This window comes from Emydura macquarii, unplaced genomic scaffold, assembly GCF_026122565.2.
Source record: "Emydura macquarii macquarii isolate MOO-44397 ecotype Brisbane River unplaced genomic scaffold, CSIRO-AGI_Emac_v2 contig_3240, whole genome shotgun sequence".
In the NCBI taxonomy this organism is placed as follows: domain Eukaryota; kingdom Metazoa; phylum Chordata; order Testudines; family Chelidae; genus Emydura; species Emydura macquarii.
The window spans coordinates 299308-326040 of record NW_027133377.1 but is presented as its reverse complement, the minus strand read 5'-3'; the positions used below and the strand labels follow the sequence as shown (position 1 = coordinate 326040).

Here is a 26733-nt window from a genome sequence, read left to right as displayed (position 1 = left end):
GTACACATGCACGTGCATGTGCTGAAAAATAGGAAAAAAAGGACAGGAGCATAGGAGCAAATCTTTTTTTTTTTTTTTTTTTTTTATTTTAAATTCATGAACAGAAAATTCCACAAGTGTTCTGTGAAGTCAGGGTTGCCTGGCATTTACTGATAATAACCTAGGTAATCACTGATCTTGGCAGCATTATAAGTAGTAATACTTGTGAATGGGCCTACTGTTTTAGAACAATTTCTGTATGGTTCCATTAAAAAAAAGGCATTAATATAATTTTTCTGTAAATATCGTAATATCATGATGGTCAAAATTAAGTAAAGAGAGTTGACAGTTTGGGATCTAATTTCTCATGACTAATTACCTAGCTTTGTAGCATTCATTCTACATGCATTTCTAGCTGAAGAGGACTGATGCAAAGTCTATTCTTACAGGAACATGCATCATGGCTTTGTTATACACAGTGCTGTGCTAACACTGGCAGATTGCCTTCTGCCTTAGCGAAAGCTATGGAAAAGTAAATCCTCTCACCTATTACAAGCTTATGATCCAAAAACACATTCTCTTCAATATTTTAAATATATAATCAACAAGAATGTTGGTATTACATGTTCTCTAATTTGTATATTATTAAAATCCAAAACTACATTAAAACACCATTAAGTTTGCAAAGTCAAGAACACAAAAGTCAGGAAACGTTAGAATTAAAGTTGCCTGTGTGATCTTTATTCAGCTCCCTTGTGCTTATGCAGTCTTTAATTATATGATCACATATTTTTTCCACAGGTTCCTTCCTCCTCTAGTGCACAGTTAATGAGCAGCTATTCAACATTTCTTTTTATCCCCATCATTCAATGAATGTGTCCCCCTAGGCCTTGTTTACTGAATACTTTTCAAACCAAATCCTGAAGACACAATTATTATTAATTTCCTCACCAGCTTTCTATGGTGCAGTCATCTTATCTTAGTCATCTATCTTAGTTCTTTACAAACATTAGTGGATTTATTTTCACAACACCCCTATGAGGTGAGGTGGTATTATTCCCATTTAACAGATCGGGAACTGAGACCCACAGAGATTAAAGCTAATTCAGGGCAGTCCTATGGCTTGTACTATACTGGAAGTCACACTAGATGATCACAGTGGTCCCTGTCTCATAATATATGAACCTATGAAAACTGCCCACTAATTTTGGGTGCCTAATTTGAGATGCCTAGGACCTGATTTTTTCCACATATGTTACATTATAGAACATCTTATAAATTCAAAGCACAGCGCCAATTGCCTTCACCTGCAGTTGTGGGTGCTCAGTATTTCTGCAACTCAGATCCCCTGGTCTCAAGTCAGTCACCCAAGAAATGAGGAACACACAATTAATGACCACCTGTAAAAAGTCTGATTTAAGTGAGTTGCCCAGCATCATAGAGGAACACTGCAGCACAGGCAGGAATATATTCCAGTGCTCCAGGGCAGTAGTGAATTGTCTTAGCCATGAAACCATCCTTTATCTTTCTCCAATTCCCTGCCTCATTCACAACACACCTTCCAACTTCTGCAACAAATGAGGCCGTTGTCCTACAGACAACACCCTCCTTCTCTACTTCATCCTGGTTCATCCTGAGACCAGGTTCATCCTGTGCACTTAGTGAGGCATCAGTCCTGGGGAAAAATAGGATGTGATCATGTCGTTAATGTCTGTAACATAACGCATATGCACATCGGGGCTGAATTAATGTTACAGAGCTTCCTGAATCTCAACAGTCCACTGCGGTCAGCAGGCAACCTTAAATCTGGCATTTACTAACTTGAGTGCTCATCGTTGCAATCATAAAGTTCTTTTACCTGAGTTTTTTAAACAGAATTTTATCATTAAAACAAAAAACAAACCACCTTGAAAAAAACCCAGAAATGTCATCATGTGGAACCATATTGTCACCTACAGGATTAAACATCAGTGCTGGAACCTCTAAATGCACAGCACAGATCTCTGCCACTTGAGCTAACAGAGTAACTGATAGCAGGAGTAGGTTGGCATCTTCTTTGTGGACTAGCCGTAGAGGGAGGTGAGAGACACATTTGTGCCTGTAGATGTCGCGTATATCTGTTGACTGCAGTGGAAGGTTGAGACTCAGGAATCTTGGATTAAATTCTAGTTTCTAGAAGGGACAATGATGTAGGGAGTCACAGGGACTTTTCTGCCTCTATTCCCTCAAGCCTGACCCCTTCTGCCCATGCCCCAGTCATGTCTCTACTCCTTCCATCCCTGGCTCCTTGTCCCAGTCACATAGGTAGTCCCAGTCAGTCCCCCCACCCCTCAAGCTCCTCATCCAAGTCTCCCCCAGACTCATTGACCAATTTTACTTGCTTAGCCATCCCCAGTCTCCACATCCTGGCTTCTCCTCTGATTTCAGTCCCACATCCACCCACATTTCCCCACCAGCTTCTGCTCTTGGTCTCTTTGCCATCCAGCCCCAGTCTATCCATCACAGCCTCCCTCCCACAAGCTCCATGTTCCAATCTACCAACCTCAACCCCTCCAGGTTTGGCTCTTGACCCCTCTGCATACTAGTCAAGCTGCCTTGGCAGGAGAGGCAGTCTTCCTGCTCTCACTTCCTGCACCTGGTGCCACAGCAAATAAACACTCCCTGAGGCAGACACCTGGCATGGAGAATTTCAGCCTGAATAGTTAAAGTTTGGCAAATATATTAGCAACTGAAAACAAGGTCTTATAATGGCAAATGTTAGGGAACCTTAACTATCGGTGCACTAACATCTCCACCTATAATGATTTCAGTGCCAACTTCTCCTCAGCTGTAATTAGGCCTTTAAAACTCCATTTCCTCTTGGAGCTTTAAAAGTCTCTTTTGGAAAATGCCTATTAAAATATTTAAATTGTCAGTGGTTGGGTTAATGGGCATACACTTCATGTACGCATAAAACCCCACGTGTGAATACAGAAGTGTAATTGTAAGCTTAAGGTCCAACCTGCATATGTAATGTCTCTTTTGTACAACCATGTGTTAGCAAAAAGACGGGGTTTGGTAAGTGCATTGAGGTACCTATATTGTTGATGGACTGTAAGTTTGATTCTTAGAGACAATTACCCATTCAAAAAAGGGGCAGCAGAAGCATAAATGGTGCTAAAACCTAAGGTTTAGCTGAGTAATGCTTCAAATCCTGGCAATTTGCACTGTGTTTTGAAGGTGCTGAATGTGCAGGTGCGTAATTTATCACCCATGAGTCCATCCTAGGGGGTACACACCCTACTTAATATAAAAAAAAGGCATTAGAATTAAACTGGAATTTAATATCAATTTTCAAGACAATAAAAATCCAACCCCTCCTTTAGCAAACTCTCCCTAAAACAGCCGGGTTGAAATCCTGGCTCCACTGAAGGCAACGGAAGTTTTATCATTTACTTCAGTGAGGCCAGGATTTCACTCTTGAGCTTTGCAAGCCATAGACATTAGCAAAAGGTAGGGCACATTTTGTTCAATGCATTTGCCAGGTAAGTCTGCAACTCAGGGTTTGTCCACACAGCAATCTGAGGTGTGACTGAAGCTTGTGGAGACACACCCATGCTACTTTTATGCACACAGCACAGCCAAAAATAGTAGTGTAGATGGGATGGCGTGGGCTGTAAAAGCATGCTGGAGACCCTGAGGACCTACTCTTGTTGGTGACGCCCAAGCTGCCATATCTCCAATGCTATTTTTAGCCATGCCACAGCTGGCTCGGATATGTCTAGCCACGCAACAATCACACCTTGGATTGCAGTGCAGACATACCCTAAGTGAAATAGCTAGGTAAAGACCAGAATGGTCCTTCAGTTTGGCAGAGCAACACTCCCACTTGAGGAGCAGGCTGAAGTCTCAGATAACAGCAGCAGAGGTAGCAAGAGCTATGAGGAAGAAAATAATCCCTCTCTTAGAGGGGTGTGACTAGAGACATTTTACGAAAGTTTTACTTCGCTTTACACATTACTCACATTCCAGGAAATTCTTAGCAAGTTCATTTTTGAAGCTCACGCTCTGCTTTAACCTGGAACGTTAATGAAAACCAAGCAGCCCTAATTTATATCTATGGACATGTTTTAAAAAACTGACATTAAACACTACACTAGCTTTTCATACCCTAGTTGTAAGGGTCATAATTTGATACAGAATTTCTAAAACCTCACTAACAGGTGATTTTTCAAACGCTTCCACAACTTTAGTGGTAGTAAACCTGATTTTTAAAACATTACATTTCAATTCTTAGAGCAAAATTCACCTGTGAATTCCTGTGCAGCAGAAAATGTCTAGCAAGTCAATGAGGGCCTAATACTCAGTATGACAGACCAGACAAGCTACATTTTTTCATGGACAAACTCCACATGTTCAGATCTCATGCTAGATAGCTTGATGACCTCACAGTGTATTTATTTACATGTCCAAAGCACAGTATAATCAGGACAATAAAATTTTTATAGGACTGTAGTGACAGGGCGCTAGTCTGCACATATTTAACATGCTGTTGGTGCTAAACCAACCACAAATTATCATAAAAATGAATGTATGCCAAGATTATTCTCTGAGAGAGTATTTTCCTGTCTTAAACCATAATTTTGTTTATGTCAATATCAAGCGAATGCTAGAGCAGAACACCTCTTCCTGTCCCCAACACCTAGTTCTCCTGATGGCATAAGCTTCAACATAAATTATAAAAAGCTGAAGCAAATAATTTTTTCCCCTGAAGCATGCAAATCTTGATATTAGAATTTCAGATTAATGCATCTTTTTTAAATTACTGCCAAGAAAAAAATGGAAGCAATATTCTTAACTTAAATTTTTCAACACAGTAGAAGTAATATTGAAAGGTAACACGTTATGCTCCTGTAGAACCTCATTAATTGCTACTAATGAATGACTGGGAGTCCCACTGTGAATTACTAAATTTGGCAAATTATCAAGGAAGTAGAACAAATTCAAACAAAACAAAGCAAATGTTTTGCATCACAAAATGTATTTTTAGAATTCATTTTGACAACATTTTGTAGGGTTTTTTCCCCCCCTTATAATAGTTTATAATGTTTAGTCTTGAGAAAAGAAGACTGAGAAAAGAAGAAGTCTTCAAATATGTTAATGGCTCTTACAAAGAGGACAGTTATCTAAAGTGGAACAAGAAGTAATTGGCTTAATCTGCAACAGTGGTTCCCAACCTGGGGTCCAGGGGCCAAAAGTGGCCCGCCGCTCCCCTCCTGCTGGCTGCACAAGGGAGCCGCTGCCTAAGGACCCAGGGGGAGCACATTGCCACGGGGCTAAAAGACTGGTGCAGGCTCCTTGCTGCAGCCAAGGGGATGGGAGATCAGTGCTCCACTCCCGCTGGCTGTAGCAGGGAGCACGGCAAAGCGCTCCACCTCGGTCCATATGCGCTGGGGTCCCTGCTGGAGCCAAAGGAAGAGAAGCACTGATCTTCCGTCCCCCCAGCTGCAGAAGGGAGCCACTGCTTAGGGACCCTGGTGGAATGGATGGGGCTACAGGACACGCGCGGTTTCCCTGCTGTAGCCAGGGGGATGGGAGATCAGCGAGGAGGCAGCCTCCTTGCTGAACTGCTTCCATCTGGCTTTTAGGGGGAGGTGAGGAGGGGGAAGGGAAGCTGCTGGCGAAAACTGATGACCCTTCAGGGTTATAACAATGATATCTGTGGCCCTCGAGCCAAAAAGGTTGGGAACCACTGATCTGCAGCAAAGGAGATTTAGGATAGATATTAGGAAAAACTTTTTCACAATAAGAGTAGTTAAGTACTGGAATAGGTTACCAAGGAGGTTGTGGAGTCCCCATCATTAGAGGTTTTAAAGAACAGGTTGGACAGGGTTTGTCTAGGTACACCTGGTCCTGCCTCAGCACGGGGCTGCAATAGATGACCTCCCCAGGTCCCTTCCAGTCCCACAATTATGATTCTATGTATTAGTAATGCTCTGTGGTAAATATTGTACAATAAATGGTGTCTTGCTAAAATGAGATATCATTATAATGCTCTGCTGTTAAATCTTTTGGAGAAGATTGGAGGAATACTGCCATGTATGTGTATGTCTTAAATCACAAACTCTTAGATAGTTTTTTTAAATACTAATTTTAAATATAACTGTCTTGTGAAAATATTGGCTGATCTCAGGGCCAATAACTGTATTATCTGCCTTCAGCAGAGTCCAACATATGATACACTCAAAAATATACACTGTTTAAGTTGCTGCCATTGCTCTTCATCCAAACCACTAGATGGCAGTTCACCATTTATAAACAACTAATCTTATTACTTGTTTGTCATCAGAAAAGGATCATGTACAACACTGTGCTGGCAGGCACTACACTTACTGCAGTTGTTTTCCAGGAACACAGACATACTGTGGAAACCATAATAGAAGTGGCTTTGTGCTAGTGTGTCACATGAAGGATATATACACAAATGATGGAGACACAGGTTCACATTATTAAGTGATCACAAAATAAATTCCTGCTTGCATGTACATTTAGAAAGAGTATGAGAGCACATAGTGTGAACACACAGCCTAAAACTACCTTCTGTGGTATGTCTTACTCACCCAGAATTTTACTAGGAAGAAGGCATTTTGGGGCCCCTTCCCAAACAGTTCCTTTAAACCACCTTTCTTTTCAGGAAATTTGTCATAAATCTGACGAATGTCCACCGATTCAAGCAACGGGTCACTGTAAGAATGGTTGGCATGTCCAATATGCACAAAGAGGTGTTTGTTGTACTGTAAGAAAAAAAGGGGGAAAAAATGACTATTGTACAAGAACAACAGCGGTTTAGTTAAGCTGAACAGTATGTCTGTGTGCTCATGCTAAGAGTAGGGTGCTTTGGTGGATTAGAAAAACCTGCCCCCATTTACCTTTGGGACCATGGTTTATTTGCAACATGATTTCCATGAAGTAACTCTGGTGGTCTTGGCATAGTCCCAAGTGTACGAGAGTCAATAAAACCAGTTCCCCTACTGTAAAACCTGCTAAACATGGCTAACTGCAGGCAGATGTTTATCTAAAAAGCAGAACAGCCAGCAACATGATGATTAGCCCATCCTGAGCACAGAAAGGTCGAGGTCATTAGAAGAATGGTGATGTCTGCACCATGCAGTTTAATGTCTTATGTACAGAGATCTTTAGTTTCTGCTGGTGCAACAGCTCCCTTAATCTTTACATTTCAAACATTACTTTCTTTAAAAAAGAGTGTTTCAATTAGTTTCAGCTGCCTGAAAGATATTTCTTTAATCCCTAGAATTATAGCAATAAGAAGAAATTGAGAGGTTAGCTAGTCCATCTTCCTGCCAGTGTAGGATTTTTCTCTTGTATATTCCCCAATGCTCTGTTGAAGGTACTTTCAAATGACCCAAGATTCTACCACTTCATGTGGCAGCTAGTTTCAAAGACACACTGCCAGAATGTGTTACCTGATGCTCAACCTAAATTTCCCCCTTTCTAGTTTCATTCCACTACAGTTAGTTATAGCCACCGGTACCACCCTAAACAATTCCTCTCTCCCTCCTCAGGGTGAAATCCTGGCTCCAATGAAGTCTATCGTTAACTCCCCCTACCCCACTGATTTCAACAGGACCAGGATTTTACCCTACTGTTTACACCCTGCATATTTGTCTGAGACTATAGCACTGAAACAAAATAGAAGAGGACCTGATACTGCATGATGCTAAGCCCCTCCCAGGGGGTGCTTCACACCTCACAAGACCACATGAGATGATGAAAGAAGCATTATATTTATAGGGTTGTTTTTTAATCCCATAGATCACAAAAATTTTGCTAAGTCAGTTAAAGGGAAACCAATGTTGCAGTCACTGAACAGCAGAAAACTCTGCAATATTGGATAAATACTGGCTACAAGGTGGCAATTTCTAACAGGTAAGCATAAAATAATATTGAAAATGCAAAGCAGACATCTTCCTAGCTACTTTGTTCACAATATATCTGGAGACATAACAGATTAAAACACTTCCAAACCTAAATAAACTGAGCATCCAGTCAAGCCATTCTCAGCTGGCCTATCATGCTGACCCATATTGTCTCACAGTTTCTTTGTATTCCCCTGTCTGTTTCCATCTGTTGGTGTACATTTGACTGTAAGCTCTTTGGGGCACAGACTGTCTTTTTTTTCCTGTGTTTTACAGCAACTAGCACAATGGGGTCCTGGTCCATGTCTAGGGCTCCTATGCACTCTGGATAAAAACTGAATATGCCTTTCCCAGAGAGGAAAAGAAAATAGACTCATTAGATTTTTACCAACTGTACTTGGACAAGTAAACTAGTAATTACTAGTTATTAATAACTAATTTGTTTAAAATCATCTCTTCTGTTATAATGGTCAAATATAATCTGATACATTTCAGCCTCTTCCTGAAATTTTTTATTTAATGGGGAAAAACAGGTTAACACTTCTGGCTTTAATAAACCTAGGCTCAATTCACAAGATATGAACATCAGGTACACAGATTTTTCTTGGAGCGCTCTTTCAAAATAACCCCATCCCTAGTTCCTCTGTGTGCATGCCTCAATCTTTGCTTATAGATACAACAAGCTCCCAAGGGGCAGTGTAGTCAAAATAGGGTGTTTCTACTCTAAAGAGCACATAGGTCAGAAAAATAAACAAGTGAATGGAAGGGACTGAATGCATGAATGAATGAATGAATGCATGAATGAAAGTTTATCAGTAAAGCCTTACCACGAGCAGGTTTAAGTCGCATACCAACCATTTACACAAGAATTACAGTAATTATCGTACTATTCAGTTACGAGTGATTATCATAACAACATCTGCAGAGTCTTGCCACTTTACTTGATAACTGCATGATAACTGCAGAAGAAACAGACTTACTATACACACAAAATACATTTATTTTAAAATAATAGTACATTGGAATTAAATACGCAAGCCAACAGAAGGAAGCATGATGGCCTCAACATTTCTTTTTCGAAAATACAATCATTTAGTTACATTGCAAGAGGTATCAAGAGTGTCACAAATATAGAAAACTAAAGGCCAAATCCTACACTTGCTTACACACCTGCTTAACTTTACGCAGGTGAGCAGCCCCATTAACATCAAGAAATTCCTCATACAATGTGACTGTACTTCTGTATTGACTTCAGTGGGACTACTCATGCCAGTAAAGTTAAACATGCTTGTAAGATCAAGCCAATAATTCCTAACACACAACTACTTCACTTACATGTGAGCTACATATAGTTACACACCATTATATTATCTTGGAGCACGCACATACAAAAATTGCCATATGATATTGTTGGGAAACCATTGCTGTTCTAGGTTTACCTTTTAAATGACCAGGCATGTCTGGCAATCAGGGAAAGAAAGAAAGTAAAGAACGCTGGATTTTAGGTGGTGACTATGATTCCAGAGATAAACTGTATGAAGACAACACATGGGAATCTGGGGCACGTAACTGTAGGCATAGATCTTTCTGGACATGAGCAAAAATTTGAGTGCAAGATTCAACTGGTAACAACGGTTTGACAGGCTGTGTGCTGGAGAGACTGTTTCCAGGGCTAGTTGAGATAAGTGGGAACATGCTGAACTGATTAACTTGAAATGTAGATAAGGTGAGGAAATAAGGTCCTTACACAATCTCCAAAGTGATTGGTCCTTACATGATCCGTACAATGGCCAAATCAATTAGATTCAAGAAGTATAGATGTTAGTGGCTAGGAAAAATGTATGTAAACTGTCTAGCATGGGACATGACTGAACTGGAATTGGAACTGGTATCACCCTGTACCTAAAGCCCCTGCATCTGGGCCTGGTCTGCATGGCACAGAGCTGTCACATGCCGAATAAAGTAACCTGAGTGATGAGCTGGAGTCAAATTGCATTTTTTAGGATCCCTGAGAACTGGATGAAGTGTTCTCCCAGAACTGGACGAGGTGTTCTGGATGAGCCAAGTGGAAGAGGTCTTGGAAGAAGTCCCAACATTATTGTCTTGCAAAAATATCTGGTAAGACATTTCTTAGGACATTACTACATTATTTTCCAGACCATAAAAGAGTATAAAGTTCTCAGAATCTAAACTGCAATCAAAGAGATGTTATGTATATAGAAAGAGAGCAGATCACACACAGAGCTTTTATGCTGCTTAAATATAAAAGCAAAGTGAAAGGCAGCTGTAAAGTTACTACAGTTGCCTGCAGATCTTGCCAAAGTATCAGATGCTGCTGCAGCAAAAAATCTGACAGGATACAGTGGGACAGATGGTATGACATCACCTGGCGATATTCTTAGGACATAAATGTTTATTTTGACTTTGCGTGTGTGATGATTTTCTGCTTATGTTGCTGTAATTCCTATAAGAAATACAACAGTTACTAATCTAATTAGATAAGGCATATTTCTACAGGCTCGTAAATGACAACACAATGTTAGGCACAAGATACATTTGTCCTGAAGTACCCGGAGAGCTTGTTATATGGGCAGTCTCCATGAAAAGAATGTGTGTATATATAAAAGCAATGAGGTTAAGTTACATGGCTATATCTTCTGAGCCTATTAGTGTTTGAAAAGATCAAGAACATCCTCATTATAAGCAAACTTCACTATTATTTCAGGCTGCATACTGCAGAGTTATTGAAGAACATTAGTACTGAGGAATTTGCCCATGCCACAGTATTTAAGGGACTCTTACATTTGACATGTACATAATTATATGCTTTAAATACTGTAAACCACAGTGGGTCAAGTCCTGTGTTTTTTTAAGCATAGAAACTACATCAAAGTTTACAGAATGCATTCCTGAGCTACTTCATCTGTAGAGTCGGATTACACTACATGCCCTGGAGATGGCTGCCTCTTACTGAACTCCTTCCCTTAAAAAATTCTAAATATCTGAAGAATGCAGAAAAGCCATGAAAAATGACTGTTGTCAACTAATAACATGAGAAAAATTATAATCCATTTAGGAATTTAAAGGAACCAAGACAAATGGCCAATGTCAGAGGATGCGAACATACAAGCTGTAGGAGAACAAAGACAAATCACCTACATTTGTTTTATTGTTCAACACATGTAACAGCTCTTGTGAAATTATGTCCTTATGTTCTATGGTTTTGCTCGTACACTCCACAAAACTATGGCTCTCTCTGATGAATTCTTGCGCTCCATAGATTAGGGCATGAATGTTTATTTTGACATTGTGTGTGAGATTATTTTCTGTTTATGTTGCTGTAATTCCTATATGAAATACAATAATTACTAATTTAATTAGATAAGGCATATTTTTACAGGCTCATAAATGACAACACAATATTAGGAACAAGACAAATTTGTCATGAAGGTCCGGGAGAACTTATTATGTGGGCACTCTCCATGAAAAGAATGCGTGTATATATAAAAGTGATGAGGTTAAGTTACATGGCTATATCTTCTGAGCCTATTAGTGTTTGAAAAGATCAAGAACATGTCACACAAATAAGTATGTATTAAGCAAAACTTTTTCAATTTGAGTGGCAAGATGCAGGCGGCAGTGTAACTTGACATGCACATGCTCTCAAAGCATAAAAGCATAGAGCTGCAATCTGCAGCCATCTACCATAGAGCCAGTGGCTCCAACTAAATCTTACCTAGCTAGATTGTGCCAGTTAGGCACAGCCCAGAGAGAAAGCAAATAGAGAGGCGGCACTATCCCCTAACAGAAGTACTGGGGAGCTATCGGCTTACCTGAATTTCCTCGTCACTGGTGGAGTATGCTCACTACACAAGCCCATAGTTGCATCTCTTCTATGCCTAGTTGAAACCCTATGCACCTCTGGAGGAGCAGAGAGGACACAATCCCTGCACTTCCTTCAGCACAGGGTCTGCAGAAATGCCTGATCCTTAAAGGGGCCACCTACCGAGATGGCACCTTGCACCTTCCTCCCACTACATACCCAAATAAGGCTAGGCAGAATATAGTCCTCAATAATCAGCTGTGGAGAGGCAGCATCCCATGATCTTGTCTCACTCTGCCTGGGACTATCAGAAATAGCTCATAAGCCAGGCCATTCCATGAGATCTATAGGCTCTTGCAAGTTTGTCCCAGCTCCAATAGCTCTGATGAGAGTGAAGCTCCCAGTTTTAAGGAGGAAAAGGGAATCTTTGCAGCAATGTCACCAGGGAGATTGTCTATAGTTTCAGTCACAGCCACAGTGCATTGTGTGAAGCTGTCCTTCTTAGAAGTAAGGAAGGGAGAGTCCTGGATTAATGGCGGTTCAGTGTTTTATGGATCCAAAACAAAAATCCAACAAAGCAGCACACTCAAATGGCCCCGTGCTGCATGTCTTCAATCCCCACTGAAATAAAAGGAGGCCCTCTCCGTTCTCTTTGGGTTGATATACTCTACATCAAAGTGAGCAATGGACTAAAAGGGAAACTTCGAAAGAAAGGGTGGGTGAAAGACTTGTGGTCTTGCTTGGCTCTGCCTAAGACACTTAGTGTATGTCTACACTGCGATAAAAAACCCCGCAGCACAGCAGTGGGTGGCCCAGGTCAGCTGACTCCGGCGCCCGGGGCTTAGGATGTTGGGCTATAAAATTGCAGTGTAGGTATTTGGGCTTGGTCTGGACCCTGGGCTCTGGGACCCTCCCTCCTCATGGGGTCTCAGAGCCTGGGCTACAGCTCAAATGTCTACACCGCAGGTGTTTTATTGCAGTGTAGACACACCCGATGAGGCAGAAAACAACCTTGCGCCAGTGGCTGGGGTTCTATAGCTGTATACTATTTAGTGACATGCTGTATCTAGGATATCTATCTAAAAGGTACTATGAGTGTTAGATTAACAAACTGTACTAGTGGAGGAAAAAGGAACCAAGTGGGATGAACTGATTAAAAAGCAATCACCAATACAACAGTCTGTGTGCTACTGTAACCTACATTGCCGTGGCTCTGCTGCACTGCCTTATCTGTAAATCTGACACCCTTTCATTTCCTGCTGATGTAAGAAAATAACTTGCCCTGCCAAGAATTTCCTTTATTTCTAATAAATTTTTAGAGACTAAAATGTTCATTCCAGAGTTGGCCCGGCAACATTTTAACATTGCAGGCAGGGTCGGTAGCCTTTCCTATTGTTAAGGTTGCCCAGCACTTCCCATTCTAAGAACATGTTTTCATTGCTTATTACTTTTTCAAAACTTTAACCCATTTGGGTTGAAATTTTATGTGTTGGGTGTCTGGGTGAATTGCTCTGGAAAATTTCAGCCAAAACAGGTCAGTCATTCCTGATAGTGGGGCTAGGGAAAAATACGGTGTTTTGCCCATGTTAAAAATATCCCCCAAACTTTCTTCCGAGGTTCTGCTAGCACCCCCATGCTTTAGAGCAGGGACTTGAAATTTGGCAAGGGGGTAGCCTTTGTGTCAAGCACATGTCCTTTGCCATTGCAGTGAAAATCTGCCCAAATTTGACATAGTTACAAACCTCGAAAAGTTCGCACATGCTCAGTAAAGACTTCTTAGATTTTTAGCAAATGAGCAAAAATTTCCAGCTCTGGGCTGCTGTGGGCCATGCCACGTCAGGGTCTGGGCACCTGAACTGAGAGCAGGGAGCCTGTCTCTCCTTTGCTGTCAGTGACCTCCCTCCTGGCAGGGGGAGGAGAGATCTGATTGTTTTGAATGCAGAGGGGGCAAGTGCCAGATCTGTAGGGTGGGGGGAATAGAGTGGGACAAGAAGTCTGGGGGTAGGACAGAAACTAGAACAAGTGGGGAGAAGAGTGGGAACCAGGTGAGTGGGGAGATCTGACTAAGAAACAGGGTAGAGGGGAAACTGGGACTGGCTGGGGAAAGAGACTGGGACAAAGGAGGGAGCGGGACACTGAGATTAGATGAGGAGCCGCTTGGGGAGGGAGATTGTGACTGGGAGCCAGTGGGGACTGGGAACATGGACCGGGGGTGTCGGGTGTGTGTGTGACTGGAGGCCAGGGTCAGGGAGAGAGACGGATTGAATGAGGAATTGGGAGATGGCAGAGAAATGTGGCCTGTCTGGGCAAGGAGACTAGGAATAAAGAGCTGCGGGAACTGGAATGGCTGTGTAAAGAGATTGGGACTGTGATGGGGAGATTGGAGGGATGAAACTAGAACTTGCTGGGCATGGAGACTGTGGAATGAAGACACAGATAGGCTAGATGAGGATAATAGGACTGGGGCTGGGTGCCAGGATTAGGGAAGAGGCAGGATGAGGAGGGACAGAAGAGGTCTCATTTGGAGAGAACAGGCAGCAGAGTCAGTGCCCCCTAGATCACATCCCCCGAGCCCGGAATAGAACCCAAAATACCCAAGTTTCACTACTCCTCTGCCCCCTCTAGTGCTGGTCCACAAAAAGATGACAACCTACTACTGATACCAATTACTCCAGTAGCTCAAATGACTGACATCTATGCTATGGATCTAAAGGTTCCAAGCCCGCTGAAGAACCATGGTGTCAAAAGGATGCTACCTGATGGAATTTCTGTTCTTTCAGTTTGCTTTTTTAAAAACCTAGGGAATTATACAAGAAAACAACGACATTAAAAGAACATTATTAAATCTGCAAAATCAAACAACTGCAATTTAACTAACAAGTTAGCTCCTACAGCTGTGTTGGGCAGGGTTAGTGCATGATATAGTGCTCCCGGCTGGCTACCGAGGTATAATTATATGCATTTTCCCCCATACTGATACACTCCCCAATTCACAATGAGCCTCTTGACTATTAGTGCGAATCAACAAGGGTTCATTGTAATTTTACATCTCTAAAAACCATTGACATTATTTGCAATGCCCTTTAGGAGTTTTTGAAATCAAATCTCTCTGCTGATTCCACTTGTCAACCGTAGTCCCTTATGCATCTAAGTGAAATCAAAATTAATATGGTTATTTTTACTTCCTGGGTTTTGCACAAGTACCAATAATGATCTCAGCAGAGCTCTGGGAGCAGTGTTTGCTAGCTAAATGTGACTGCAGAGCCAGCAGGGGGAGTCAACAAAATGGATTTTTTTGGTAAATTCTGCAAAAATAGTGAGTATTATTTTATTTTGAAATTTTTCAGCAACAGTGATACATTTTGAAAAAGAATGATGTGGATGATCTTTCTAACCAGGTCACACTAATTTTAAGATAGGCCAACTTTGTGGAATTAGAAACTGCCAAATGTCTTTCTACTCATTTTCATCAATATTTTCATACTAGACAACTAATTTAGGAACCTATGGTCCCAATCCTGCAAAAAGAACTGTGTAGGTGAACCCCCTGCACTTGCACAGGACCCACATGGCACTGTTGTAACTGGCGTTGCAAGGTATTTATGTGCCAGATATAGTAAACACTCGTTTGACCCTTCATGCTTCGACCACCATTCCAGAGGACGTATAATACATTAATTAAATTTGTGACTGAACTTCTTGGGGGAGAGTGGTATTTCTCCTGTTCCATAGTTTTACCCACATTCTGCCATATACTGTGTGTTATGACAGTCTCAGATGAAGACCCAGCACATGTTCGATGTAAGAACAGTTTCACTGCAGATTTGACAAAATGCAAAGAAGGACAATGTGAGATTTCAAAAGATAGCTACAACACTCAAGCCAAGGTTTAAGAATCTGAAGTGCCTTCCAAAATCTGAGAGGGACGAGGTGTGGTAAATGTTGTCAGAAGTCTTAAAAGAGCAACATTCCAATGCAAAATCTATAGAACCCAAACCACCAAAAAAGAAAATCAATCTTCTGTTGGTGGCATCTGACTTAGAGGATGAAAATGAATGTGCATCAGTCTGCACTGCTTTGGATTGTTATTGAGCAGAACCCATCATCAGCGTAGAAGCATGTCCTCTGGAATGGTGGTCGAAGCATGAAGGGGCACACAAATGTTTAGCATATCTGGCACATACATATCTTGCAATGCTGGCTACAACAGTCCTATGCAAATACCTGTTCTCACTTTTTGGTTGACTCTGTAAATAAGAAGCGGGAAGCATTATCTCCTGTAAATGTAAACAAACTTGTTTGTCTTAGCAATTGGCTGAACAAGAAATAGGACTGAGTGGACTTGTCGACTTTAAAGTTTTACGTTGTTTTATTTTTGAGTGCAGTTATGTAAAAAAATTCTACATTTGTAAGTTGTACTTTCATGATAAAGAGATTGCACTATGAGTACTTGTATGAGGAGAACTGAAAAATACTATTTCTTTTATCTTTTTTACAGTGCATATATATGTAATAATAATAAAAAGTAAGCACCGTGAACTCTGTATTCTGTGTTGTAAATGAAATCAATCTATTTGAAAATGTATAAAACATCCAAAATATTTAAATAAATGGTATTCTATTATTGTTTAACAGTGCAATTAAAACTGCAGTTAATCGCAAATATATATTTTTTAATATCACGATTAATTTTTGTAATCGTTTGACAGCACTACTTTCTGGATGTCATGCACAACACTCTCTGGACTCAATACTGCAGAGTAATGTTTAAACGCAAAAGTCTTGTTTTAAAAAAACCCCTGGAAATAAAAAATAAGGAACATTTCCATTAATATAATATTTCCTCACCAAGATTTCTTTTTAAAACAAATTCTATATTTTGGATCTAACACTATGACCCTACCTGGATAGGTGGATTAATTTTGAACATTTCTCTTCATGGTAGTCTTTGTAGCTATAAGGAATTTTAGATGTAAAACTGTTTCAAGTGCTTGAAGTTGCTGTGAAATCAGTAGTCATAGCTGGATGCTCAGAAGAGAGAGAGGAAAAAACTTTTTTTGGTGCTAGACTTACTAACAGATACTTAATCAGATCAGTTTGGGTTGCAACTGAAGAATCAGACAGGAGGTAGGTAAAATATATTTAGGTCTACTGTATTGAAATTATAATAATTTAACCTTTTCAGTCATTGCATTTTATAAACATCTGTGTGGAAGAAAATAGTTTAGGTTCTCTCTAAGCTACCTGAGGATTCAACTGCTACTTGTTGGAGAACACATTTACTTGGTTTAACCATTAATAGAAATGTCTTCTGAATGTCCCAGGAACTATTATAGTGAAACCACGAAGCACCTAAGCAAAGAGATCCTAGGCTGACAATGACAGACTGGTAAATATGATCATTTAATTTGGTGAGGTTCCAAATATACAGTGTTGGAATACAATTAAGGAGAGGCACTTTTTCTCTTACCAAGCAACCGGTGTTTGAAGACAATAGGTGAAATTCTGTGTCTGGTTTTTAAGGATAAAGGACCATAGAATTTGGAAAAAAATGCAGTAGTAATTTGGCACATGTATATTTAGTTGTTTTTCACATTAAAGAGGGAGTCATTTTACTCATCCTTAGCTGCAGAGTCAATATTCAGACATGTTGCAAGAGTGGCATTCTACATCCAACATGCTACCTTGCAATTTCCAAAAATAGCAAAAGTTAAAGTGAGGCTAATTATTTCCATTCTATAATTTTAGGAAGATTTTTGCTTTTTACAATTTCACCTTTAAATGGAATAATTCTGTGATTAGGGAAAAAAAAATCCTCTGAGGGACAGGATTTTATGGAGCAGTTTGAAATCTACTAGAATACCAACTCTGAATTAATGGAACTGCCTGACAGTTACAGGCTCTTGTACTTTTAAACACTCATTACCAATGGAAGGACCCCAGAAATCTTTAATACCCCAATCCTGCAATGAGTTCCACGTGGATACATCTTCAAAACCAGAGACTGCCTCACTCAAGTTACTGGGACGCTGCTCAGGCAGATAGGGCTTAAGGCCTGGTCTACACTACACCGTTAGGTCGATGCAAGGCAGCTTATGGTGACCTAATATGTCAGTGTACACACTACAGTCTTGTCCCCACTGAGGTAAGTGCCCTACTATACTGACACATAGCGGTATAGGGCTTCTGTCAGTGTAGTTAGGGCAACACTGTGTAGACACTGTTTTACTTACATCAGCTGCTAGCTCTCATCAATTTCTAGGCTCAGAAGAGCCTTGAAGTTGACAAGAAATCCACACTGCTAGAGCCCAGTTGCCCCCTGGAGATTTGGACGGCTGGACTCTGCTCTTGGATGGGAGCTGGGGCAAGAAGCCTGGGCAGCTGGACCCCACTCCCAGTATAAGGCAAGAAACCCCAGGAGGCTTTCCCTCCCAGCTCTGGGAACCTCAGCAGGAGCCATGACATTGACAAGGCTGCCTGGCTCCTGGTGGAGAGCAGGGCCAAAAAGCTGGGGCAGCTGGAGCCCGCTCCCCAGGGGTGAGAAGCCCCAGGCATTTTCTCCCTGCTCCTGGCAGGGAATGGGGAGCCAGCAGGAGGGGTGTGTGTGTGTGTACTTAGCACATTATAGCCTTTCTAACAGTACCTGGCATGGCACATCTCTCATGAATTATTATGATTTTGATATATTGATGTTAAATAATATAATAATTCCCCCCGTCCAGCCAGCGTGACAGCCCCAGCACGAGATTGGTGTAGAAGAGAATACTCCCTGCTCCCAGCCCTGCCCCTTCTCCCCGTCCCTCTTCCGCGTGACATGGGCCCAGCGCCCTGGCCAGGAGGAACCGCTCTGGCCCACCATAAGAGCAAGACTGAGTGATTGGCCCTCGCAGCTTAAAGTTTGGGGTACAACAAAGTAAAACTTCATGGCTTAAAATGCACATAACTACTATGCATTTCTTGTTGGTAAGTGATTTCTATATTAGAAAATAAATGAATACCGATTTTCATACTAGCAGATTCCAATAGCAGAGTTATTCCCACAGCAGAGATAAAGAGCCACAACTATAGACAGAATCAGAATCTTGTGAAGCGCAGCTAAATGAGGTCAGAGTGTAGGTTTAGCATCTGATCTCTGAGGGATAGTTTTACAGTTTGTTGAAAAATTCTCTGTCACTTAAAAAAAAAAAATCAGACGTGCCTGAGATAAACCTAGAGTAAATGTTATCTGTTGCATTTCTTGCAAAATCTAAAGAGTTCTAGGGTCATTATGTTGCCAAGACAGAGTTGCTTCCTAAAATACATAATGTTAGTGCTTTGTTCATTCTCCTTTTCAATGTTCTGAGCAAGGAGGCTTCCACCTTTGCTCTTGGGAGACTGTTCCATAGTCTTTGGTCTACTCTGCATGCAATTATTTACAGCAGGATCCAGATAAGCAAGCCATGCTGATAATAAGCTATCAAACATACTGAAAACTGAAAGGAATGAAGTGGCAGCTCTCACATATTCCCATGATAACAGGACAGATCTGGATCTGCCAGAGTGACACTTCAGGAATAGCTGGATGAGCAAAGCAGCATAGCACCAACCCCTTTTATTACATGGAGCCTGATCTCTCTGGCTAGCTTTGCAGTTCCTCACCTGCCTCCTACGGACAGCTCTTCACCCTTTTCCTCTGCAGGTTAGAAGGTTACAACTCCTAACGTTCTGCAGACAGGCCCATCAGCTATCTGCTGCTTTTGCTCAGCTAATCTGCCCTGCTCTCCCCTCACTGCTCCTGTCCTGTCATTCTCTCACACAGCTTCTCCCAGGTCTCCGATGCTTCCGCTGTTCTCCCCTCAACGTGCCTCTTTGACTGCCTTCTATGTTCGCCCCTTTCAGCCTTCCACTATTACACCACCTTATAGATTTTTGTCCTATTGCTTCTACCTACTTGCCTTCTGAACCCTGTCCCATTGCCAGTGATGCCCCGCCCAACACACAAATGGTTGAGCAGTCACACAAATTCTGGGATGAACGGTTAAAGTTGGAATAGGGTAGAAATGTAAGGAAATTGTCACAGTGGGACTACGATCTGACTCAGAATGATCTGAGTTGTGGTTCATAACTGAAAAGAAATTTACTTTTTCTTGCCTTATTTTTGTAAAATACAAATACTTAGGCGGCAGTTTTTTAAAAAGGTAGTTTCATGTTACTGGTATTCTAGGAAACCATTCATGTGAATGTAGTGCATTGAAAACGTGGGATCTCCTAGATATGCACTCCCAATCAAAGGCAAACGCTAGTTGGGTTCTCACCCCTACATGGCAGGAACTCTGGACGATATTAGGCTATTCCTATGAGGGCTTCATGGTATTTATCCAGGCGTTCTGCACCACTGTTTTTCAATTCAAATCTCTAACTTTACTCTGCAACACAAGTGAATGTGTTACATTCCCCTGACAGCCTGCACCTGCCTGGAAAATGAGAGCTCAGAGGCCTCTGCTGAGCCTTAGTCTCATTTGTAGCGTACTAGTGCAATGGGTTGCATGCTGAGCTACTGCATGTAAAAATAATATTTAGGACATGACTTTTTGATACCCACAGTTGCCAGAGCAGGATCTTTTTAACCATTAGAAGTCGATTATGCTGCTAATCTATTCACTTCACTCAGCTGATTTCATATTATTAAATACCAGTGGTGTGACTGGAGAGCACATGTAATCTGGCAGAACCATTTGGTTAAAGCCATTCTGTTCCTCAGAGGGAGGACAAAGTTTACTTAGTCAGTGAACTGCTCTATTATTCATTTTTTGAAACTATAAGATGATCTAGAGATACAAATGCTGTACGCTGTATAAAAATAGATGTTTTCCAAACTTTGATACATACATATTAAACTAAATTTTACATATTGATATAGAATAATAATAATTCCATTATGAAAACTACATAAAGAGGATGCTTCAGTGTCATGGTTTTAAACATTCGGAAGTTAGGAAAGAAAATTTATTTATTTAACTCTGCCACCTTGTGTATGTGCATCATAATGCTGTTTTTATTATATGATCACATTCTATTTTCCCAACATCATACATTTTTCCTACAACTTTGGAGGCCCATGTGCAAAATCTTCTATTCCTGTGTAGCATTCGGTGTACACCAGAGTCCATAAATCACTAATATATAAAGTGTACAGTAAGTAAGCCAAGGACTTATATGCTGCACACCATACAAATCTGCATGGAAACAAAACTCACATGATATACTTTTTTTATTAGGAATATCATAAAAGGATGCTTTCTTGAGAATCTGCATAAATACTTGCAGAAATGTAAAATAATTAGGTCAACAAATATCATATTCTGACCTTATATTCTCCACACACTGGATCACATTTCTAGGTAGGATGTGAATGTTGGAGTGATAGGTTTACTCCTCTGTCATGCACAGACCATTGTCTCCTTCGATTTGCAATGACTGGGCAATGGAGCTGGTTTGCTGGTATGGAGACTGATTTGCTTGGAGATGATGGAACTAATGAGTTATCAGGCAACCCGAGAGGTAAGGCTGTTCTGACAGATCACTCTATGACTTGGTAGGACTTCACAGCAAATGTTGTCCTCTGCTAGAGATACAGTATCCCAACTGACACCATTAACCATGAGATTTTGTTGGTTCATTTGAAAACCCTAGAAAGGGTGGCTGGAGCTGCTCTGGAGCGGCCCTGCTCCTATCTCCCTTAGAGAGCCCAAAGGACAGCTGAGCAATTGTCTTCTGTGCTGAGGGTTCTCTTCTATGAAATGTTGGCTGCCCTTTAGCCAGCGCCCTTCGTTGAGAGAGTGAGACCACCATTTGCAAAAGAGGTTTGCAAGATGGGAGTGGTATTAGATCTTGGATATCCAAGTAGCTGCTGCAGCCAAAAGACCTGCAGAAGCTGACGCCAGTACAGAATGCAGCATCCAATTTATTAAGTGGAAATGCACACTGAGATCAGGAGCACTTTATAACTAGTTTCCAGATTAAGCTTCCAGATGGAATTCTACATATTTGGTTTTAATCTACAAAGACCTAGATGATTTGGAACCTTGTTACCTGACAGTCCACCTTTCTCCTCATGACATCCAAATGAAATCAGCAGAGGCACTTGGGTGGGAGCTCCCACATATAAATGAGAGGAAGCTGCTGATAGCAAGTTGTCTGAGAAAGGTCAATGACTTTGGAACTCATTCCCACCCTTGGTATTCCAGAGCCTGGATTTGTGCATCTTTGAGGCATGCTGCCAGGGCCATCTCTTTTCCCAGGCTCTTGAGGAGGAGGGGAAGTTGTTATATTTATTTGCAGCCCTTTAGAATTTTGTGTGTTTTTAAATTATGGTACAGGTGCTAAGAGCACAGAATGGGAGCCTGTAGATACTGTATTTCTATACATTTAAGAAAAATAAAATATTCAACATAAATATACTATGGGAGTAATTCCACTGAGTTCATAGTCTCTAAGACCAGAAGGGACCACTGTGATAATCTATGCTAACCTCTTGTATAACACAGGCCATAAGGATTCCCTGAATTAATTCCTATTTGAACTAGAGCATGTCTTTTAGAAAAACATCCATTCTTGATTTAAAAACTGCCATTGAGAGAAAATCCACCACAGCCCTTAGTAAATTGTTCCAATGGTTAATTATCCTCACTGTTAATTATTTGCACCTTATTTGTCGTGCGAATTTGTCCAGCTTCAACTTATACCTTTGTCTGCTAGACTGAAGAGGCCGTTATAAAATTTTTGTTCCCACACTTATAAACTGTGATCAAGTCATCCCTTAACTTCCTCTGTTAAGGTAAATGGATTGAGCTCCTTGATTCTATCATTTTAAAGCCTGGTTACCATTCCTTTAATCATTCTCATGGCTCTTCCTCGAACTCTTTCCAATTTATTAACATATTTCTTGAACTGCGGACACCAGAAGTGAACACAGTATTCCAAATGCAGCAGCACCAGTGCTAAATACAGGACTGCCTACTCCTACTCAAGATTCCCTTGTTGGTCCATCCAAGGATTGCACTATAGCTCTTCTGGCCACAGTGTCGCACTGTGAACTCATGTTCAGCTGTTTATCCCCCATAACCACAAAGTCTTTTCCACAATCACTGCTCCCCAGGATAGAGTCTTCCATCCTGCAAGTACAACCTGTGCTGTCTGTTCCTAGACGTATAACTTTACAGTTGGCCACATTAAAAAACATAGCGTTTACTTGTGCCCAGCTCACCGAGCAATCCAGATTGCTCTGTATCAGTGACCAGTCCTCTTCATTATTTACCATTCCCCCCTCAAGGAAGTCAGTCTTCATTTACACTGGGGTAAAGGAGATCAGAGTCTGACCCCAAGAGTGTATTAAAGGCACTACACTAGGCAAGAACACAGAAACAAGGGTTCCACTTTTGTTCCATATAAATAATGGAACTGATTAAATGCATAACTAGCGGAATAAAAACTCAATAGCATAAATATACAGAAGTCAATGGAATTACTCTTGATCTAGACAGGTGTAACTGAGAGCAGAACTGTCCGTATCTCTAAACACAGACACTCCAGTTAATCCATCATGCCAAAATATGACATTTAGCAACCCAACATATGGTCATATATTTTAATACCTGCACTGCTGAAATATATTGCATTTTCAGTTTAATGATTCTCTGTTTAAAGGATTCCTTTGATGTAAGGTTGCTGTACTATGTCTCTGATCTCCATTATGCAGTGTAAACACTCCCTTGATAACATCACCTAGCTATAGCCCATAAATTCTATGGTTTCCAGAACAGAATTATAAACAGCATGTGACAGCTTCACTCTACTCCAAGCTAACGATATTTTACCAGGAATTTGAAGGAAAAAAGACTGTCTATACCATGCTCATGAGAGTATTTGCTTTTTAAAAATAATCTCAATAAAAATTCTCAGGTTCAACAACATATTTTTCCACTGCAAACTGACACAAGCCCTTTTGCTTTCTGGTGTTATGTGACATGCAGCAGAAAGACAGTTAAGTTGATAACAAGTTTTCACAGCAAATACACAACACAATGATTAATATTAGGAACTACTTCATCAAATGAGCTCACTGATGGTTGGATTAAATAAAAAATATTACACTCAGTTCCATGGACTTGCCTGAGATTTTGCCATGCAGAATCTAGCCTTTTTATATTGAATTTGGCCCTGAGACAGAAACTGACATCAAAACAAGCATCACATTTAGATCTTTAAGTAGGTAAATTGTACAAACTACTCGACTATTCTTGCTCTATTCATCTGAAGTAGAAATTCAAACAAGTTTAAAATCAAATTAGATTAGGGAGGTTTACCCCTCAGCATCTGTTTGCAGCAAAAACTTCTTGCCCAAAAGGCTGTTCCTTAAAGATAAATGAGGTGACTCAGTGGAATACTACACTCCTGGAGTCTCAGATTGAAAGCAACAAAAGTAATTATGTTCTGTTCTTGGTAGACATTTTATGTTTTGGAGACATTTTTGTCCAAATCACAAAAACCTTGGTTTAGCAAAGCACCTAAAGACATGCTAAATTTTTAAACATGTCCTTAAATTATGTCCCTGTTCAAGAAACAATTTAAGCACAAACTTAGCTCTAAGTATGTCCTTAAAACTCATTGATTTCAACAGGAATTAAGCACATGCTTAAGTACTTTGCTGAACTGTGGCCCAAATCACCATGCAATTTAGTATAACTGGAAGACTGGGTCAGCAAACCATTAGACTGGAGCAGCGCTGAGGCACACTGCCATAGTTGTGTAGTGGAGCTTGCAGTGAAGCTGATTCAGCACTGAAAGGAGGCAAACATGACATAGCCCTCACTTTCATAAGCAATAGCTTCAATAAAAAGAGGGTTGAAAAGGGAAAGATTGTACTGTAATCAGAGTAATATTACAGTGTATCAATCGATGTCTAACACAACAGCCTTGAGAAATGCAGCCTCACATTGACATCAGTGCCAACAGTGGAAAGCATCCAGAAAGGGACTAGAAATGGGGAGGAACTACTAAGAAGAGCAGAGAATTATTTATGTTTTACTGGGCATTTCTTTGGATAACACCTACTGATTCTGGGTCTCTCTGTTGTTCAAGAAAAGCTGAGAATTCCACCAGTCTGAGTTTGGTTGTACCAATGGATCGACCCTGCCAAGCGGGAACTGAGGGTGCTGGAGCTGATGCAGGCTCAAACCCTGAAATACAAAGTATCATTGTCATGCACAAGTCAATCAATTTCTCAACTTCCATTTTCTATATTAAATTTAACTAAGAGCCACCCATATGGCTCTTCTTAATTCAGAATTAAAAAATAAATACTAAATCAATACGGATCTATTATTTGTTAAAGGTAAAAAAATGAAAAGATGGGGATCCAACCTACTGATCATAGTATCAATGCGGTTGGTCAAACCAAGGATGGTGTGAAACAAAAGTGGAGCTTCCATGATTTAACTGATTAGTGTGTCACTGTAGAATCTTTACTTAAACTGTATCGTCAGCTTACCACTTCACACAGCATTACAATGGACATTTCCCTGGTGGTATGTTCATTCATAGGCAGCATGATCTAATGGGAGTCAGGAGACCTGGGTTCTATTCCTGGCTCACCACTGATCGGCTGTGTGAACTTGGGCTTTCCTTTCCCGTTTTTCTTCTCACTCTTAACTATTTACACTGAAAGCTCCTCAAGGCAGGGCTCTACTATGTGTCTGAGCAGAGCGTAGCACAATGGGCCTTAGAGCACTACTGTAATACAAGTAATAATTAATGGAGGGAGATGACCCATAACAAAGTAAAAATAAAGAATCAGTGACTTGACCCATTATGAAAAAGCATGTCTACCACCAGAACTGGAGAGTCACCAAAAAAGGAGAAAGAACAAAGGAGTAGAACAACCAACCAGAGGAGATAGACAGACAAGACACCACAGAAGGCAAGGTAGTGACAGTCCTCTGAGATTTGAAAACCGAGAAGACATTTCTGAAGTGGGTTCAAAGAGATGAATAAGAAGCCAGTGAAGGTGAAAGAGGAGTCAGCTAACACGGTCCCACTCTCTGGAATGGGAATCTGGCTGTAATTTTTTCTTCAACTCAAATTTAGATTGTGGAGATTTAGAAAAAGGGCAGTTGCAACAGCCAAATGTGAATAGGGATTTCAGTAATGCTGAAGATTCTGGCAGTGATCTAGCAGTGGCAATAAACAGATTTCAAAAGGAGATGTGAAAGACTAAAAAGTTGAAGATGACTCATTATTTCTGGCTTCGGGAGCAACATTACGTAATTTAGGAAAAACAAGAAGAGAGTGAAATACGCAAGACTACAAAGGGAAGTTTTTACTCGGAAAGATGGCTTGCATCTTTCAAGTAATCTGTAGTAGGAAATTATAACGTTGAGAAGAACGGATAGAATCAAGAACAGCAGATAGATGAGAAATAAAGGATGAGGAAGTTTGGTGAGGGACATAGTTTGTTGTCATTTACATAGAAATAATGCCCACGATTGGAACTAGCAATGAAATGTACATGAGATGACAAATAGGGAAAAAGGTCACTGACAGTTTTGGGCAAGCATAGCCTCTACTGCTATGAGGTATAAGGTTTCTTCTACCAGATTAAAGAGTATTAGCAGAGGAGACTTCTGGGGCACTGGCTTCTAGCCCGAGATGCTCAGAAAGGAGAGAATGATCAATAGTGTATATTCTGGTAGTAACATATTTTATATCTTTGAGGACTGAATATAAATTATTTTGGTACAACCCTAGCTCTGATTTTAAGTAAATGACATTTACTTGCATGAGGGAAGGAAGCAATATTTAGCCCTTAAATTGCAATATGCAACCCACTACCCATTATGTTCTTCACAAGTCATTTTCTTATATAATATGAAATGCCGCCAGGCGATATGCTTTAGTGCTATAGGAACTGCTGGCACGTATGGCAGTGCTGGGATTAGGAGTCTGTCTCCTACCTAAGAAGTGATTTTTCTTCATAAT

At 40.7% G+C, this 26733-nt stretch overlaps 1 protein-coding gene across 4 annotated transcripts in view; it reads right to left on the bottom strand.

Moving 5' to 3' along the window:
* The window catches only part of TEAD1 (TEA domain transcription factor 1), a 211909-nt gene that overhangs the window by 21433 nt on the left and 163743 nt on the right, over positions 1-26733 (bottom strand). For all 4 annotated transcript variants that reach the window (XM_067532114.1, XM_067532115.1, XM_067532116.1 and 1 more), the window contains 2 exons: positions 24811-24935; positions 6579-6752 (listed from right to left, as the gene is read on the bottom strand). In XM_067532114.1, the coding sequence (XP_067388215.1) occupies positions 6579-6752; positions 24811-24935 (299 nt within the window). The remainder of the gene's footprint in view (positions 1-6578; positions 6753-24810; positions 24936-26733) is intronic.